General features: G+C 37.2%; 1 protein-coding gene across 4 annotated transcripts in view; it reads right to left on the reverse strand.

Moving 5' to 3' along the window:
• Window positions 1-16,967, reverse strand: part of FAM172A (family with sequence similarity 172 member A) — a 266,793-nt gene that overhangs the window by 229,510 nt on the left and 20,316 nt on the right. For 3 of the 4 annotated variants that reach the window (XM_037373139.1, XM_037373140.1, XM_037373141.1), the window contains exons 2-4: window positions 16,203-16,326; window positions 13,323-13,424; window positions 10,576-10,676 (exon numbers count right to left, since the gene is read on the reverse strand). In XM_037373139.1, coding sequence (XP_037229036.1) covers window positions 10,576-10,676; window positions 13,323-13,424; window positions 16,203-16,308 — 309 coding nt within the window. In that variant the 5' untranslated portion in view covers window positions 16,309-16,326. Of the gene's footprint in view, window positions 1-10,575; window positions 10,677-13,322; window positions 13,425-16,200; window positions 16,327-16,967 lie in introns of those variants that run through there. The other variant, XM_037373142.1, reaches the window with a different exon arrangement.

The raw sequence follows: 16,967 nt of genomic DNA on the forward strand, positions 1-16,967 counted from the left end.
TTGACCTCTGTGAAAAGCATACCCTCTTTGCAAAAAAAATGACAAATCTTTCCCTCAATTAAAGATCTATGAAGTTTTAAGGTGAAGAAAAACCACAAAGAACTTGTGCAACTATCAGCATTGTGTCCTGACATCTTTGACACTTCATTCTGCCTCAACAAAAGCAATTTCTACCCTAGAGTTTCATCATTTCTATTTTGCTGACAGCTATTTTAGCATTAATCTCCACCTCCACTGCTACCTGCAGTTTCATACAGGTTTTTAACTAGTACACACAATATTTGTTTTAAAACTTAGAAGCTAAAAGCCTCTGTAAGTCAGCAGTACCAGAAATGTTCACTTCAAAAATTCAATTTGCACTGCCACAGTATCAAGTAAAGCAGGATTAAAAAGTTGTTTCAATAAAAAGGTAGGGTGGTTTGGCCCTGGCTGAATGCCAGGTGCCCACCAAAGCTGCCCTGTCACTCCCCTCCTCAACTAGGCAGGGGAGAGAACATACAAGGGAAGGCTCAAGGGTCGAGATAAGGACAGGGAGATGGCTCACCAATTGCCATCACAGGCAAAACAGACTTGGCTTGGGGAAAATTAGTTTAATTTATTACCATTCAAATCAGAAAAACACCTTCCCCCCACCGCTCCCTTCCGCCTGGGCACAGCTTCACCCCCAGTTTCTCTCCCCGCTCCCCGCCGGCAGCGCAGGGGACAGGGAATGGGGCTGGGGTCAGTCCCTCAGCTGTCCCTGCCGCTCCGTCCTCCTCACACCCTGCCCAGCCCCAGCCCGGGGTCCCCCGCAGGGCGCAGCCCCCCAGGCCTCGTCGGCCCCAGGAGGGTCCCCCTTGCCATGGAAACCCACGACAAAATGGTAAGAAAACACAAATATATATATATATATTTTTACAAGATTTGAGATCAGCTGCAACAATCAATCTTGATACATTTATTGGCATAGAAGAAACTGAGTATCAAACTCCAGATGATCAGGCAGTAAGAATGCTTATACTTTGCAACTACTTTCATTTAAAAATTTCTTCTGGTTACCTGTCCTAAATCATTTCTTTTGCTTGAACCTTCTGCCTTCTTATAATCTTAATAAACTACGAGTAAATTCCTTCTTTCATTTATGTCGTTACCTGAGATGGCAAAACCAACTATAGCAACACTCCCTTTCTTATGCTTGTTTTATCAATATTACATGAAAATAAAATACTTAGTCTCCGTTTTAAGTTTATATTTTTTGTATAACCAACTTCACAGAGTCAAAAGTACTTACAATATCCAAAAACGTACCTCACCTAGAACGGCAGCTTACAGTGGACAAACATCCCCTTTTCTTACATTTAGTATTTTCCCATCTTGCTTAAACATCAGCTTTAAGGTCTATTGCACCAAAATCCTTTTATCAGCATATGAAAAAGACACATGACTAATGCACAAAAATTAATTATGTCTTAAAACCAAGTTCAGGTTATAGAACCTAACAAAATTACTTTCAGATATATTTTACACACTTATTTATACTTTTATGTGAAATTCTCACATGCATTCTGACTGGGACAGACACATGTCAAGTTTCAGGTTAAAAAATACACTTAACAGAGCCATATATAGTGGAAATGAGGACAGAGGCTTAATTTTTGATTTCTAGAAGAATGAATATTTTAATGTAATTTTTCCAGAATGTGTTATGTGGTGTCAGATCTGCACGGAACTAAGAGAAAGTTACCGTAACATCTATATAATTTACTCTGCTGGAAATAAGGCAAAAACATATGCACACACACCCCACTTGCAGTTAAATCTGTGAATAGAGGCAAATTCTTGGTTTTTCTCCTCAAAGATCTTTCTTATCTTATTACCAACAATATACTCAGAGGAACTCAAGGATTTGGCATATATACAGGAAAGAGTTAAGATGTGCAATTACCCAAAACACACAACAGGCAAATGTGGAAATGGACACTATTTCTAGAGGAGCACGATGCTTTCCTGGATCATTATGGACAGGAAAGTGCATGAGTTAAGATAAACAGCTATGTATCAAGCCTTTCAAAACCCTAAGTAACCGACCTACTGAACTGATCTTCCTTTATAGTCCTAACTGTATCTAACAGCTTCAGGCATGCTAACTGGGTATTTCTGCTCCAGCGATGAACAGAAGATAACAGATACCAAAATTCAGTTGTGATTGAGTTAATGAATTGAGCAGCTGGAGCATCTTAAAGTAATTTTAGGTTGTTTGCACATACAGAAATACAACGCTCTATTGATTTATAATTGAATTTTTTTCCTTTCAAATTATTCCTATTAAGGACTGACACAGCTGATACAGCTTTATTAAAAAATACCACTAGTCTGCTGAATTTTAATAAAAATATTCCCAGAAAAATGGATTATATAGGTCTCTCGTTGAAAACACAGAAAGTGTTAAGTTCTTCATCTTGGAAAGGCTGAAAATCCTGTGAAAGAGAAGTAACTCTTCTAGAGTTCTGCAACTGAGGTAAAATAAACATATTTTAAAAGGGCTGCTTGATGAAGGCAGTAATCTACATATCTCTGGTTTTCAAAAAACTCCTGCTGAAACAGTGGAAAAACACTTTGCCTTTCATAGAAACTTTTAATATCACTAATTGAAACAAGAATGGAACATTCACAAGACAAGTATGAACCAAATGGTTTCATCACATAGGCTGATCTGTATTCTGCCAAAGCACTACTTAAATATATACTTTTCTAGTCATCTAGTTGGCAAAACCCAGGTTTTTTCACCACTCCTTTAACAAAAAAATAAGCCAACTATACCCCATCTTACTCCCTTGCTGCAAACTCTCTGCTGATTTTGGAGTTCACTGTTCATTGTTTTTAGGTGGGAATGATTAATAAGACCAATGATAATCCAATTTTGTTCTGCTGTGCAATAAATCTTGGTTTTTTCCTAACAAGAAAAAAAGACAAATAAAGGAATGGATATGTTTAGATAAAAGGTGGGTTAATTGTATTTTTGATTTCAGCTACATGAAAATGGTTGGTACAAAAGTTTATTAAGAACTGAGAGTCTGAACTTCTGCATATAAACTCAGGATGGCAAGAATGGTTCTAATTGAACTAAAGCTGCTGAAGGTTTTATTTTTAAAAAGCTCATGATTAACTCATTGAAACACTCCCCCTACTCCAATTTTTGTCTTCTTTTTAACAATTAGTACCATTCTTTGAATTGCAGCAACTTGCAAGTGCTTTATAAACAACCATCTGCCTTATTGTATCTTCTCTGCTTTTCACTGTTTATCAATTTAAAAATGTAAAACACATTTATCAACACATTTATCAACAATGTAACAAATTCCCATCTGGGTTTATGAGATGCTCATCATTTCTTTCAAGAATCATGCTAACAATAATTACGAAACTATCTCTGAACCTTTCGAGTACTGTCATGTTACTGTGATAAACCAACCTACTGCCAATTGCTGCCTACAAACTAGAAGAGTTCACTGAAGCACATCTGACATAATCATTCCAGTAAAAAGTCTTCACAAACAGCAGATTTTGAATGCAGATTTAGCATATGCAAATGAATATACTGCATGCAAAAAAGATCCATATTTAAATTTAAATTTCCTTAGGTACTATTAAGTAGTCTTCAATCCTTGCTGTCTGTCCATCTACTTCACTCACCTAAATGAAATGCTGAAGATAAATAGATTGTTGAAAGCCGAAATCTTTCTAAAATTCTAAAGACAATGCACATACATGATTTAGATTATTTTTTTTTGTGCTGCCCCTACCAGCATTTTCTCTATCTTAGGCATTGGTTAAACATGAATGAAGTAAAAGGACTGGAACCTTAATAAATGTATTACTTATGGCTTAGGAACTACCATTACAGAGAAACTCAGTATTCTGCCCCAATATTAGGTGCTTTATCCAGTTGGCGTGAAGTTTTCTGACATCTTTGTTTCACACTTGCTTATCAGAAACTGAAAAAAATCAAGTTAGCATAAAAATAACCTGTAATCAATAAGCCATAGACTCCTAAAGAACCGTATTTATAATAGACTTTGGTGTCCAAAAAGTGATTGGTGTCATTTAGGCTCTTCCTGCAACTGGTATATTCAAAAGTATTCCACGTGGATTCTTCTCTGTCTAATAAGAAATGAGATCACACTTCACTGCAAAGATCCTGCTCAATCTCTTTCTTCTGCTCAACTGTCTATTTTTGTCCAAACAGTATGACTCTAAATATTTTTCCAACATTTATTCCATGGTAAAGTTTTGCTAAAGCAAAATAACCTTCTGCAACATTCATTAGTAGATGGGGCATGACTTGCACAGAAATAGCGCTATCAAATTGCTTCCAAAGACCACCTAAAATGGGATTTAACCACTTTAAGTGTGGTGGAAATATTTTAGTTAGGCGCTTTCACTCTATCTTTGAAACAGCACATAAAGTTAGGAAGAGTTTGTTAAGTTTTCAGTGAGGATTTTTACTATCCCCATGAAAGTTTACCCTTGACTGTAATACAAGACACTGAAAATCTTCAATTCACACACACACACACACTTAACAGACACCTGTTAACTATTTGGCATCTAATCTCTTTGAACAGAACAACCTCTTCCATGGCCCTAGCCAAGCAAGCATCCCAGGAAAGAAAATGTCCGTGAACCTGTCAGTAGATGACATCTCTATTTATTTTGTCCTGTTAGCAAGACAAATTTTTCCAACCATTAAATAACTAACAGCAAATACATAATAGTAAGTCAAGGTACACAAAGGTAATTTTGCTTAATACATGGTGTGCAGCACATACTTTAATATATTAAAGTCTCACTAGCCAGAGAAAATCTGGAATGTTTAATGATAAACTGTCTGTGCAAAGAAACTGAAACTAGAGTGTAAGGATTTCTACTAATCATCTGCAAATTTTATTTGGAACTTGATCCTGCAGCCCTTATTCACAAGATCAGACCTATTGAGTTTATTCACATGAGCTTCGGCTGCAAGATTGGACCTTAAGTACTATCAGGTGCACGTGCAGCCTATCATCAGATTTTGGGTTATTCATGTAAGAAGCTATCCTTTCAAATGCAGACTACTTAATGCTTCCTTCTTCATTAACTTACATGTCCTCTTCTGCTGCTCTATGCTTTCATTTGTGCTATGTAAATAGCTTCTTTCTCTCAGTCATCCAAACAAATAATGCTCTTTGCAACCAAGGAGGAAATTAGTAGCAGGTGAACGCTTATTTTTTAAATTATGTTGAGACCAAGCTGTTCTTTAACTTAAAGGAGATCTGGGAAAAAAAAAAAAAAAAAAAAGTATCTCATTTTACTACTTAGCAATCTTAATTATGGGTTGTCATTGTCAAAATTCTACATACTCATTTTTTTTCCCCCCACACAAACATTAACCTTGATGGCTAATCTACTTTATGATGAGTTGGACCTAACATTGTGCGCATCCATTAAAGCCGTTTATTTAGTGGGACGAGACTTCTCTGATTATGTAAAATTAACTGTATCTTGTCATACACAAAACATGCAAGATATTTCTGACTTAGGTGTTCTATTTCATTACTTTCCGTATCTGTTCAACATGAATATAAGGTGTTTTCTTGTGCTACGGTGTGGTAACTGTAAAAAATAACCACAATTCTTCTGCCACCTGCTTATACGCTTCTGTAGGTCAGACAGCCTGCAATTACAAGAGATGGCATACACTAGTGCTTGAACAGGACCACAGCAGAGGCATTTACATCACAGTCCACATTATAATCCACATATTTACAAATTCTGTTTGACTGACTTAAAGACATGAGTAGGCGAGCTGTCAGTACAGGTAAGTCTCTTCAACAGTGATGGCACTCACAAAAACCTCTGCAAATTAAATGGCCTCCAAGAAATCACCAAATTATAATTACCCAGTGCTAGAACTGTAAGAGACATGCAGAGGGACAGACAGTAACTGCCTACTGATGCTAGGGATACTCTGCTTACTGTACGACTATGGAAGGAGAATGTCAACATAATTTTTTCATATGAAATCTTGTTATCAACACAAACGGCATGACTGGCAAAATGCAAGGTAAAGTCCCAACAGCAGATTTTACTTTTACAGTTACAGCTAATTTCAGAGTCATGATGAAGCAGAGGCTGAAGCTGACTGTTGGCAATTTCAGTAGCTACAGTATCAATTGAAAGCACGGTACAAACAATGAACATAGACATGTACTTAAAATGCAAGGAGACATATACATCATGTGAGTCTAGTCTGGAGTTTAACCTAGAATCCAAATCTCTAACTCCTGGCCAGGGGAAAAAAAACCCCAAAAACCAACAATCAACCTTGAATGGGAATGGTATGTCTGCAACAACTGAACTGTTGTCACAAAATTGTTCTCAATCGTACTTCAAACTTGCCACATGGAATAATCGGCAGTTAGAAGCAGCTGCAACACCATGTTCTGTGCACTTCTGTTGCCATTTTAATTTTTAAAAAGCAAATGGAGAGGCTCTCCACGAAATTCAATGCCGCAATAGCAATGACTGAACCAGAATCACAAAATTATGAACAGTTCACTAAATTGTCTATTAGGAGCACATATCAAGAGGCTGCAGAACAAATTGTATGCCTGAAAATAACAGATCAATGAATGAAGAATAAAGAGATGTAAGAAGTGGAGACGTTGACGAACCATTGTAATTTGTGAAGAATCAATTTCCATACAGCCAGAGTAATGGCAGAACATCACAGATAGCGTATTCATGACTTTTAACAGCAAAAAATCATGGATTACCAAATGGAAATTTATTAATGCTCCAAGGAAGAGAGAATGATGCTGTAACAAGGTCAGGAAGTACACCCACTCCTTAAAATTAGCAAAACACAGTAAAAGCAGACCACAATATATATGTACAGTGAAAAAAAAAAAAAAGATGCCTTGGGCAGGACGGCTATATCCTTTAAAAATTAGAAAACCAGCATACAATGACTGAGCTAACAATGGAGACACTGAATACATCAAACACTTTTGTCTGATGATACAAGTCGAGCTACTTTATCATCTCACTGTATGTCCACCTACATATATGTTCAGCAACAAATACATATCAGAGAACTCCTAAAGCCAAAGAATGATGTTTCAAAGCAAAGGCATAAGGCCAGATTTTACTACACCACCTTACAAATTATAGGAGCTGCTTCTTCTTACACTATTACAGTTTGCTAAATGCATCCTACCCCAGACTACAAAATCAGAGGGCAATATACTGTTTCTGTACTATTCAACATTTGCATCAGTGATCCACCAATCTATGGCGGAAAAGGCGGCTTTATCTATGTGAACAAATGCCAATGGTCTTGCTGGTCAGCGTCGCCTGTGTTCTATATGAACAACCATAGTGCCAAAACCAGACAATGGAGCATTTATAAATTTGTAGCTTGTTGGAAGAACTGTGTAGTATCAAGCACCTCACAAACAACAGACAAACACAGATGTGTTTCTTTTTTTCTCTAAACCTACAAAACAAACAACTGAAAACAATTCACCCTGTCAGATTCCTGACCTCAAACCTTCCTTCCTTTTTACCTACCAATAGAAATTAATCGCACTTTCAGAGATCACTCAAACCTGGACTTGGAGAATGATAAGGCAAAATGCACAAAGATCACAGATGTAAGGCACCCACTTCATGAAAACATCCACCTCCGGGTTAACCGAAGATCACAAAAAGTCATTCGTTGACACAGAAGGCTCAGACACAACTTATACGATCAATGTGATCAAGTTGGTGCCACTTTATTAAGGGATACACAGCAATTTATACTCTACAGGTGCTATTAATAGACCCACACCGATTTACACCCCCAGCTAAAAATACACACGCTACGCAGGCTTTGCTATGTAAAAGGTGAGAGGTTAAAACTACTCGTTCACACGCTTCCACCTCCCCCATGATCGGTCCCGGTGTGGTGACCACATGCTGCTCCCTCCTTGTGCAAGCATCCTGGTTTTTCTCATCTTTCTGTCCACCTCTCTTACCTCTCCGCGAATACACGGTTTCTCTGTCTCCCTTGGCCTTGCATATGTCCTTCACAACACCGGCAGCTTCTTACAGCTTTGGCCTGCTCGGCCTGCTATTACAACAAAGTTACTTGGTCTGGATTGCTCATAATATGTCCGTTGTCTTCCAGCCACTCCACAGTCATCCATACTACTATGGGTGGAAGCCGTGGCACTCACTACTCATATGCACAGAACGAGAAATTTTACAATGTTGCCAAACACATACAAGAAGGTGCGGTCGCACAGGAACCCATACAGACACACACTAATCCTTACAGGGGTCTCCTGTCCAACTCATTTATTTGGAAAATGGGGATACTGGAACAATATAGGCACACACAAAGGTCTGCACGCGCTGGCTGTGCAACAGGTGCCAGTCTGCTTCCTGCTAGAAGAAACCTGTATCAAGTAACTTAGACAATGCAACAGATTGGGTGATAGCACATCCCCTGTTTTGGAAAAACATATAGCTGAGGTGAGAAGTAGCAGTCCCCATCACCCCCTTCCCCGCCACAGTCCTTACAGGAACAAGGAGGAGGAGGTAAAAAGCAGGGTTCTTCAATTCCTGGCAACAGAGCTCTAACAGGACAAAGCGGTGCTGAACAGCTGAGCAGCTCCAGCACAGAGCCCAGGCTGATCCCTGAATGAAACAGAGGGGCTCAGTGAGCACAGAGCACCAGATCACCACCCCATGGAGGTTAAGGACAGATGGCATGCTATTCCTGTTAATCAAGACAGGCAGAGACTTCTGCTGTGCACTCTTTTCTTGAGCCTGCATGCTCAGTGCCTACAGAAGTTCCCAGAGCCTATCCTGCTATACTTGGAAAAGGCCATGTAATTAGATATTTCTTCAGCTTTAACAAATGCACTCTTGGCAGCATGAGAAACTATATGAAACTGTTTGGTGATAAATTTAAGTATATACTTATTTATCCATCCAAGAAACTCAATCAAGATACTTTACACTGTTTACTTCGCAGTAGTGTAGGACTGGCTGTCATTTCAGACATTTTAGTCTTTTTACTCCAGTACAGAAGTGTATTGACTGGGAGTGCACAAGAACCTGGGAGGGGGGCACAACTGAGACAGCTGACCCCAACCGACCAAAGGGGTATTCCATGCCATGTAACGTCATGCTGAGCAATAAAAGCTGAGGGAAATGCGAAGGAAAGGGGGACATTTGGAGTTATCTTCCAATAAGGTATTTGTCTTCCCAAGTCACCATTACACATGAAGAAGCCCAGCTTTCCTGGAGATGGCTAAACATCTGCCTGCTGATGGGAAACAGTGAATTAATTCCTTGTCTTGCTTTGTTAAATGCATAGCTTTTGCTTTACCTATTAAACTGTACCTCAGCCTATGGATTTTCTCACTTTTACCCTTCTGACTCTCTCCCCCCTCCCATGGTGGGGAGCAAGCAGGAGGCTGTCAGGGGGGCTGAACTGCCCTTGGGGTTAAACATGACAAAAAGAAAGTTTAAAAGACAAAATGTCTAACCATGTGCAAACAAACATATCTCCAAGTATCTGAATTACTGTGACAGGTGTAAGTGGGGAATAAAGTGTTTAATCCTTACTAAAACAATAATACTAATGAAAGTGGACAAGCAATGGGGCAAAGGCAGTTCTGAATGGCATGCCATGATGATTCCAACAGAAACCGCCAGGCAATATCATGTAGTCTGTAAGAAAAAAAATCCCTACTTTATGCACAGAACTGCGCATCCCCTTTCTCCAACAGCCACTCTGATGTGAACAGCATTACTACCTGGAAGTCAGCGTGCTGAGGCTGTTCTTTCTGTTGGGCAGGGGAGGTTGTGACAGTGCAAGGAAGACCTCAGTACACACTGGTCTGCATTCACTGACATCAGCTGCCTTTCTTCTCCAGTCAGTGCTTTGACTCTTAACGCATTACAAAAAGCATGGCACCGAAGCTGAAGTAAATTCACATAGAAAAGGAACTGTGGTCAGTCACTTTTACACCTACTACACTCAAAACATGCCTACAAAAAGCCTAGGAAGTACCAGTAGCATCTAAATATTTAATACACCAACAAATATTCAATCAATCATCAGATCTCTACTTAACCAATCTAGTGACTCCTGGTATCTCCTGGTAACGTAAGAAAACCAGCCAATGCATTTATTTTCATCTAGAAAGTAAAATGCTACAGTTTTACACCCAGTGCTTAACCCTGAGGAGAAGAAAGTTAAAGAAAATACTGCACTGTAGAGTATTTGCTGATTTGTATAATCTAGATGATATTCTATTTTGAACATATACTGAAGTCAAATTGTAGTCTAAATCACATCTTAAACTATACAGCAAATAATGGAAACTACTACTACAGCATTAACACACAACAAATCATGAAATACCTTTTATTAAATGACTGCAGCCTCACTAAACCTTTATTAACATATCTACAAGTATCACTCCTACAGAGAAACACAACAAAAAGCACAACACACTGATACATATATGCATGCATACAGGCACACAATTTATATACCTCTCCAAGAGCTTCATAGCGCTTCTGGTTCCACCTATGCAAATCTTCACGATAATTAAAAACAAATGGCTCTCCAGTTTTTATGTGTCTTAACTGCCCTTCTGTAAAAAAAACAAAATAATTACATTTTGATATACGTCTTCATTAAAAGACACATTTAATTACTGGAAACTTAAATGTGAACTTTGCATCTAAAAATTGGGCTATTACGAATTTCTTCTCATTTTTGGTTATATTTCTGAAGGAAAACAACTGTAGCTTAACAACAAAATTCATTCCCCTTGAATAGTATATATTACTAGATAAAACTAAAAGACAAGTGATGACTGTGAAATTACATGCAGGTATCAAATGCCAAACTGCTCTGCAAGAAATACTTATGTCTCAACTGCTTTGGATTAACAGTGAAATGTAAACGTTAGCAGTTAATATTTTATCTGCAGTTGTCAATTAAGCGATCAAATCGTAGCTACAAATCCCCTACTTCAAAACCAACAGCATTTATGAAGAAATGTGAGTACAAAATCGGCTGGAGGCTGGAAGGAAAGGAAAAATTTATTTTCAAGATTAATAACACTTTAAGTTAATCAGCAGAAACCACTTCTGCAGTTAAGGTCAGTATCTTAACTCACAGGCATGCTGCTATCAAGAGCTCTGAGATTCAGGGTACAATGAGATTACAACAGTAGAATAAAGTGGAATGCTTGATCAGAGCAAAACCACATGCTATTCTTAGATTCCAGTGTAACTTTTTGTAGTTGGCCCTGTTTACAGCAAAAGTCTAGTAGCGTACCCAACCACAGATAAAGATACGGACTGAGTTAAAATAACAGTAGTAATAAAACGGAAACAAGCAGGAAGCAAACTGCAGAAAATAGGTACCTTACCCGTAAAGTTTCAGCTTATTAAACAAACACAGGTTATGAACTTAGAGCATCACAAAATTGCAGTAAATCAGAGAAACATTAAAAACAGGGATAAGAACAAGTATCTCCTTAAAAAGTTGAAATGTCTGCATGATGGAAGTAAGGTTTCTCAGCAAAATGTTTCCTCTTGAACAGCAGGAAATTGCTAACTTAGTTCACACCTTTTCAGGATCTCTACAATTTGATTCTTGATGTATTGAATAAAATATATTTAAGATATGGTATCACTAATAGTTATACTTAACCTGCTTATTTGACTTTTTTTTCCAGAGCTGTCTTACCTCATGTACTAGACACCAGGGAAATATTTCTCCCCAACTTCATATCCCTGCCTCCGGTCCAAATACCCTCCCTCTCATATTTTCATCATAAGTCTACCTTCAGCTGTTCCTTCTCAGCTAGTTATTCTTCAACTATGCCATTCAATAGTACATAAAGCTGCTCCCTCCACAAGTAGAGTGAAGCAAATATTTGGTATATTTTTTCTCTGGCTTTCTGGAACCCTTGCCTTCTTCAGAGTCTTTGAATCTCATAAAAATCTTCCTTACTATTCCATCATAAAAAGAAGCATGATTTGACATAAGAGTACACGACTGAACATCTGCATTAAATGTACAAAAGCAAAATGGAGACCTTTTTTGCTTTGCTGACCAGTAGCATACTTAATAGGTTTTGCTGCATTCCATGGAAATCACTCAGGCTGTGAGGTTAGTGATGGAATATTCAATAACATCATTCTAAAACATCATTCCCCAAAATTGAAATTTCAGCCCTTTTTATCAACCACATATGAACCATTAACTCTGAAGTCAGTAAGGAAGACAGTAGACACTGTGCAGATCTAAAAATAAGGAGCTGAAAAGTGACAGAGCTGAACCCCTCCCATCAAAGAAAGAGCATCACTTTCATGACACTTTTAGTCTCTAAGTACCTTCCTGTGAAAGCCATCAGGGTATTAAAAAGCTAAGTGTTGCATAAATGACTATCATTTAAAGGAAAGCTCTTTTTTTTTTTTTCTTTAAAAGTGGAAGATGTTAGACAGGCAGATTTAGAAACTAAAGTTCTTCTGTTCACAGAACAGTCACTGCAAAGAAGTAGAATGTAAACATCCCCATTTGTCCTACAGGTTTCAAACAATCTTGAAAGAGCCATTTCCTGGAGTCTGGTATTACTTCAGCTCAGAGGCTTATTTTTCAGCTGGATTTTAAAATGTATGCACTGGAAATCATAAATACTACTAACTCATTTAACACACAGATTCAGCTAGCTGGAAGTACTTGTCATCAAACACTTAGCTATAATGCAAAGCTATGACCCACACCAGAAGAGTAAGAGACAGTCTATCACACTGCTCATCCTTCCATCAATATAAATAGGTGTTTTCCTATTGGTATTAATGAAATAGCTTGGATAAATTATTACCTGAAGTGATACCTTCTTTTGTATCCATAAAAATGAATCAGTAAATAAAACTTTTCTTAAACGAGTGACCACTTTAATTTTGCTTTTTAACGCTAACGTTACAGAAATTTCTTTCAGAATTTTTGTATCAACAATTCTGTATTAGAAAACACGGAGCCATAAAGTAAGCACAGTACAAACCTACAGTATTGTATAAAAATGAGGGATTTTTGTGACAATTTTATGAAATAAAAAAAATCACTTAGCTAGATTTACATGTCTGTTAACAATAAGGCTTAAAATTTTATTCTTAACAGCAAAGTGTGAAATTCTAATAGGGATTTGTAAGATATAATAAAAGTTCTGATAACCTCTCAACATTATTCTAAGTATAGCCTTTAGAAAGCATATACGACTTACTTTCATTAAAAACATACTCAAATCCTTCCAGAGTATCAGGAAATTCAAGTGGTGGTTCATCTTTTTTCATTAGTTCATCCAAGTCTATTCTAGACAATAAGTCTAAAAAAGGAAAAGAAAAATTATATAATGCAAGCTATGTCTTTTTATTTCACTATAGGACTGACAAAAATTGTTTGTTCAGATTTGTAGGACTTAAGGGCAGAAGGGCAACCTATATAATAGTAAACACAGGACTTTGTTATTCCAGATACAAAAGCCGGACCTCATTGTCAGTACATCTTCTTACTTATTTACCTGTCTTCTCTAATGTTGATCAAAAAATGTCCAGGGACAGACAGGCCACCGAAGACATAGTGATTTGTTTCACATACTAATTACCCTCAATGTGGGAAAGGTATCTTTGGTATGCATCACGGTTTTAACATGAACTTACCTAGCTTCAATATCAAGTCACCGATACATTCTTGTTTGCTTTCCCGAAGACCTCAGATTACCAAATGAACATCATCTCACACGCATTTACCAGCTGTGTGATTACAACACTCCCTAACCTTCCCTTTGATACCCAAATATCTCTGTATCTCTTTATACTCTTTATTTAGAGTTATCTGAATCCTCCTCTCAACCATCCTCTCTTAAAAACATTCAAGGTGGAGAAATCTGCCATGTGTTTTATAGCAAGCCATGACATACATTCCTCTTTCAGATTAGGATGGTGTAACCTAGTACAGCCTGCATTCACTAAGGCAAGTACACTAAAGTAAGAGTAGTCTGCATTCTTTACGCTACATTTAAGGGTTTACATTTAACCAGAGGCAAGCATACAGCAGTATCTTTTGCTTACATATAACTACTAAACAATTAAATAGTGCACAATCGTCTCTCCTCTCATTGCTCATCACCCACACAACCCTGCACTAGCGTTCTAACATATTCTGTGATTATTCATTAAAAAACATCAAGAACTTATTCAGCAGGGTTCCACTGATATTCTCCTACCTCCTCACAGATGAATTTGAAGACCACACAAACATTCAGTTCAATGCTGAGTCTGAATTATTGCTGTTTCATAAATTAAGATATGATGTATTACCAAGGAAACACATTACGTATTCTAAGTACATTGGTTTATTACCTTTACCATCCAAAGTTGTAGCTCAAAGGAAAGAAAACAGTTTGAAAAGTCATTTTCTTTAAACTTGCTTTGTTTGACATTAACTACACTTTCATCTTTCAGTTACTTAGAAACATTACTTGAATAGGTTTTGTATCACTATGTTTGCTTAGTCTTGTTGCCGATGACAAGCCTATAGGTTACCCATGTTACCAAAGCTTAGTACTGGTGCATTAATCCTGTGAAATTTCTAGCGTTCAAAATCTACTGAAGACTAGTTTCATCATTCTTGAGAATTCCTTGGCCTGCTCTTTTATAGCTCTTCAGTTTCACATGACATTCACTCAAGCGTCCGCAAGATTGTCTCCAGCTCCTCCTTCTCTAAGTGATTTCAGTGAAACGAAATGAGTGATTTCATGAAGTGAATGTGAATTGCAGCAGACTGCAATTGGTCTGTGCTCCAACCACCTACGCAGCCACTTTCTTCCTGTGCAATTTTTCAAGTTAAAATTAGCTAAAGTGTTCTTATAGTTTTGAGATTCGTTCAAGATCTGATCCAGTATTCTCACCTAAGACCTTGGACTCTCCAACTAAATTTGGAACTAGCTCAATAGAGGCCAAAACTGAGCAATACACAGGGGTCCTTCTATAACTCAATGGGAGCTCACTACATTGCATGAAGAAAACAACCGCCTCAGAGGAAGTTTTCATTATGTGGAATATTTCTTGGACACTAAACCTTCATGAAGATCAAACAAATGTTAAATATAAAGTGGGAGTTCTGCTTTTCCAAAAATGAAGTATAATTTCCTCAAAATATACTAATTTGACAGAATTAGTCCAAGGTTTAAAAAAGCGCCACAGCTTTTCACCAATCATGTCACAAAACCCACAGTTGTAACTGAAGAACCACCATCTACCATCACGGTATAACAGAACATATAGTTCTAATAATACTTCAGTAAAAATCAAGTTTTTACACCAGAGTTGCAAAGCACGTAATTTTTTCTCTTTTGAATTTAGAGAGTAAATGTGTGATGCAAGCACTTCAAATCCAGTCCTTGATTAGCTTACTTGTAGGTCTAACCAACTTTCAAAATTGAATAACACCGTCTAAAAAAGATGTTTTATTACACATAGAAGTATACTTTTTTTAATAAACTATAATCAGTTGGCATTTCACACAAGTCACATAACACATTTTCATCATTTTTGTATTTATCAGATGAGTACAACAAAGGAGCAAAATGTCAGCTTCAGTAAAGTCTACAGAATTATTTGTTTTTTCCCTCAAGAAAGTTACTCTAAGTCACTTAGGTCCATTTATGTCTTTATGCAATACAAAGAAAACTTCATAAAATCAACATGGAAATAAATCAATGGCCTGAAAATGTTTTCCCTGCTAACATTCCAGGCAAAGTTTAAAAAGCTGTAATATGGTTGCATAATTATAAAACATAAGTAGCATACAAATTAAATGATAACTCCCAGAAACCAAGAACACAAAAGCACCAGTCAACTTTTTCAAAGGATAATTATGAAAATTTAAAAAAAAATAATGGATGCCTTCTTCTGTTACTCCTTACCACAGATTTTTTATCATATGAAAATACTGAAAATGGACACACCATTAGACAAAAAGCATTAGCACAGATGGACCAATAGTCTCTCCAGTACTGCAATTCCCCAACTCTAACCCACAGTTAACTCACATTGTTTCTGAAATGTCAATATATGTAAAAAGAAAGCAAAAAGACTCACACCCTTTAATGCAGTAGTCTTCTCTTTTTCATCTGGGCCTCCTTGCTGGAGCTGAGCCATCACTACACAAATTGTCAACAGAATGGAAATACTGAGGAAAACGTACATTAATCTTCAAAGAACAATCTGAAAAATCAACAAAAGTTGGAAATTAAGTTCAGCAGATCTCATTTGCTACTGTTTTTTTTGTTTAAGCAGAACTTGTTCCAAAAGCAAAACTTCTCTGAGTGTTATAATGCCCTATGATATGTAAGGTAATATTAAAATCAACTTCTTCCTCTTCTTCAAACTTATATTGGACAGTCTGAAGTCCCAACACACTATCCTGGATTAAGATGTTTTACAACGAAGCATGACACACAGTCCACTATCAAGTTTGGTCAAAGAATCGAGTTCACAAAAATGCGCACTAACCTCTCCCTAATCCTAAAAGGACATCTGTCTAATTGACACATTTTTTTGGTGATTCTAACACAACATCTGTAAATGGTAAGTCTTTTAGCAAAGCACCACACCTGTAAGTCCGAAGTAGAAGATAAAAGAAAACACAAACCATAATCAACAGAACTTCCAGAATCTTTGAGGATTTTCTTCATCAATTAACCCGACTTATCCTGTTCTTACTGTACTATAGAATTTTGTTTTAATGAAACTAAACCGAGCACACAGCTTTAAACCACTGTGATTTCTACATAACACATTATCAGCATTGAAACGTATAAAGTAAATGTCCAGCTAGAACAAACCTTAATATATTCATGGTGAGA

This window comes from Falco rusticolus, chromosome Z (assembly GCF_015220075.1).
Source record: "Falco rusticolus isolate bFalRus1 chromosome Z, bFalRus1.pri, whole genome shotgun sequence".
In the NCBI taxonomy this organism is placed as follows: Eukaryota; Metazoa; Chordata; class Aves; order Falconiformes; family Falconidae; genus Falco; species Falco rusticolus.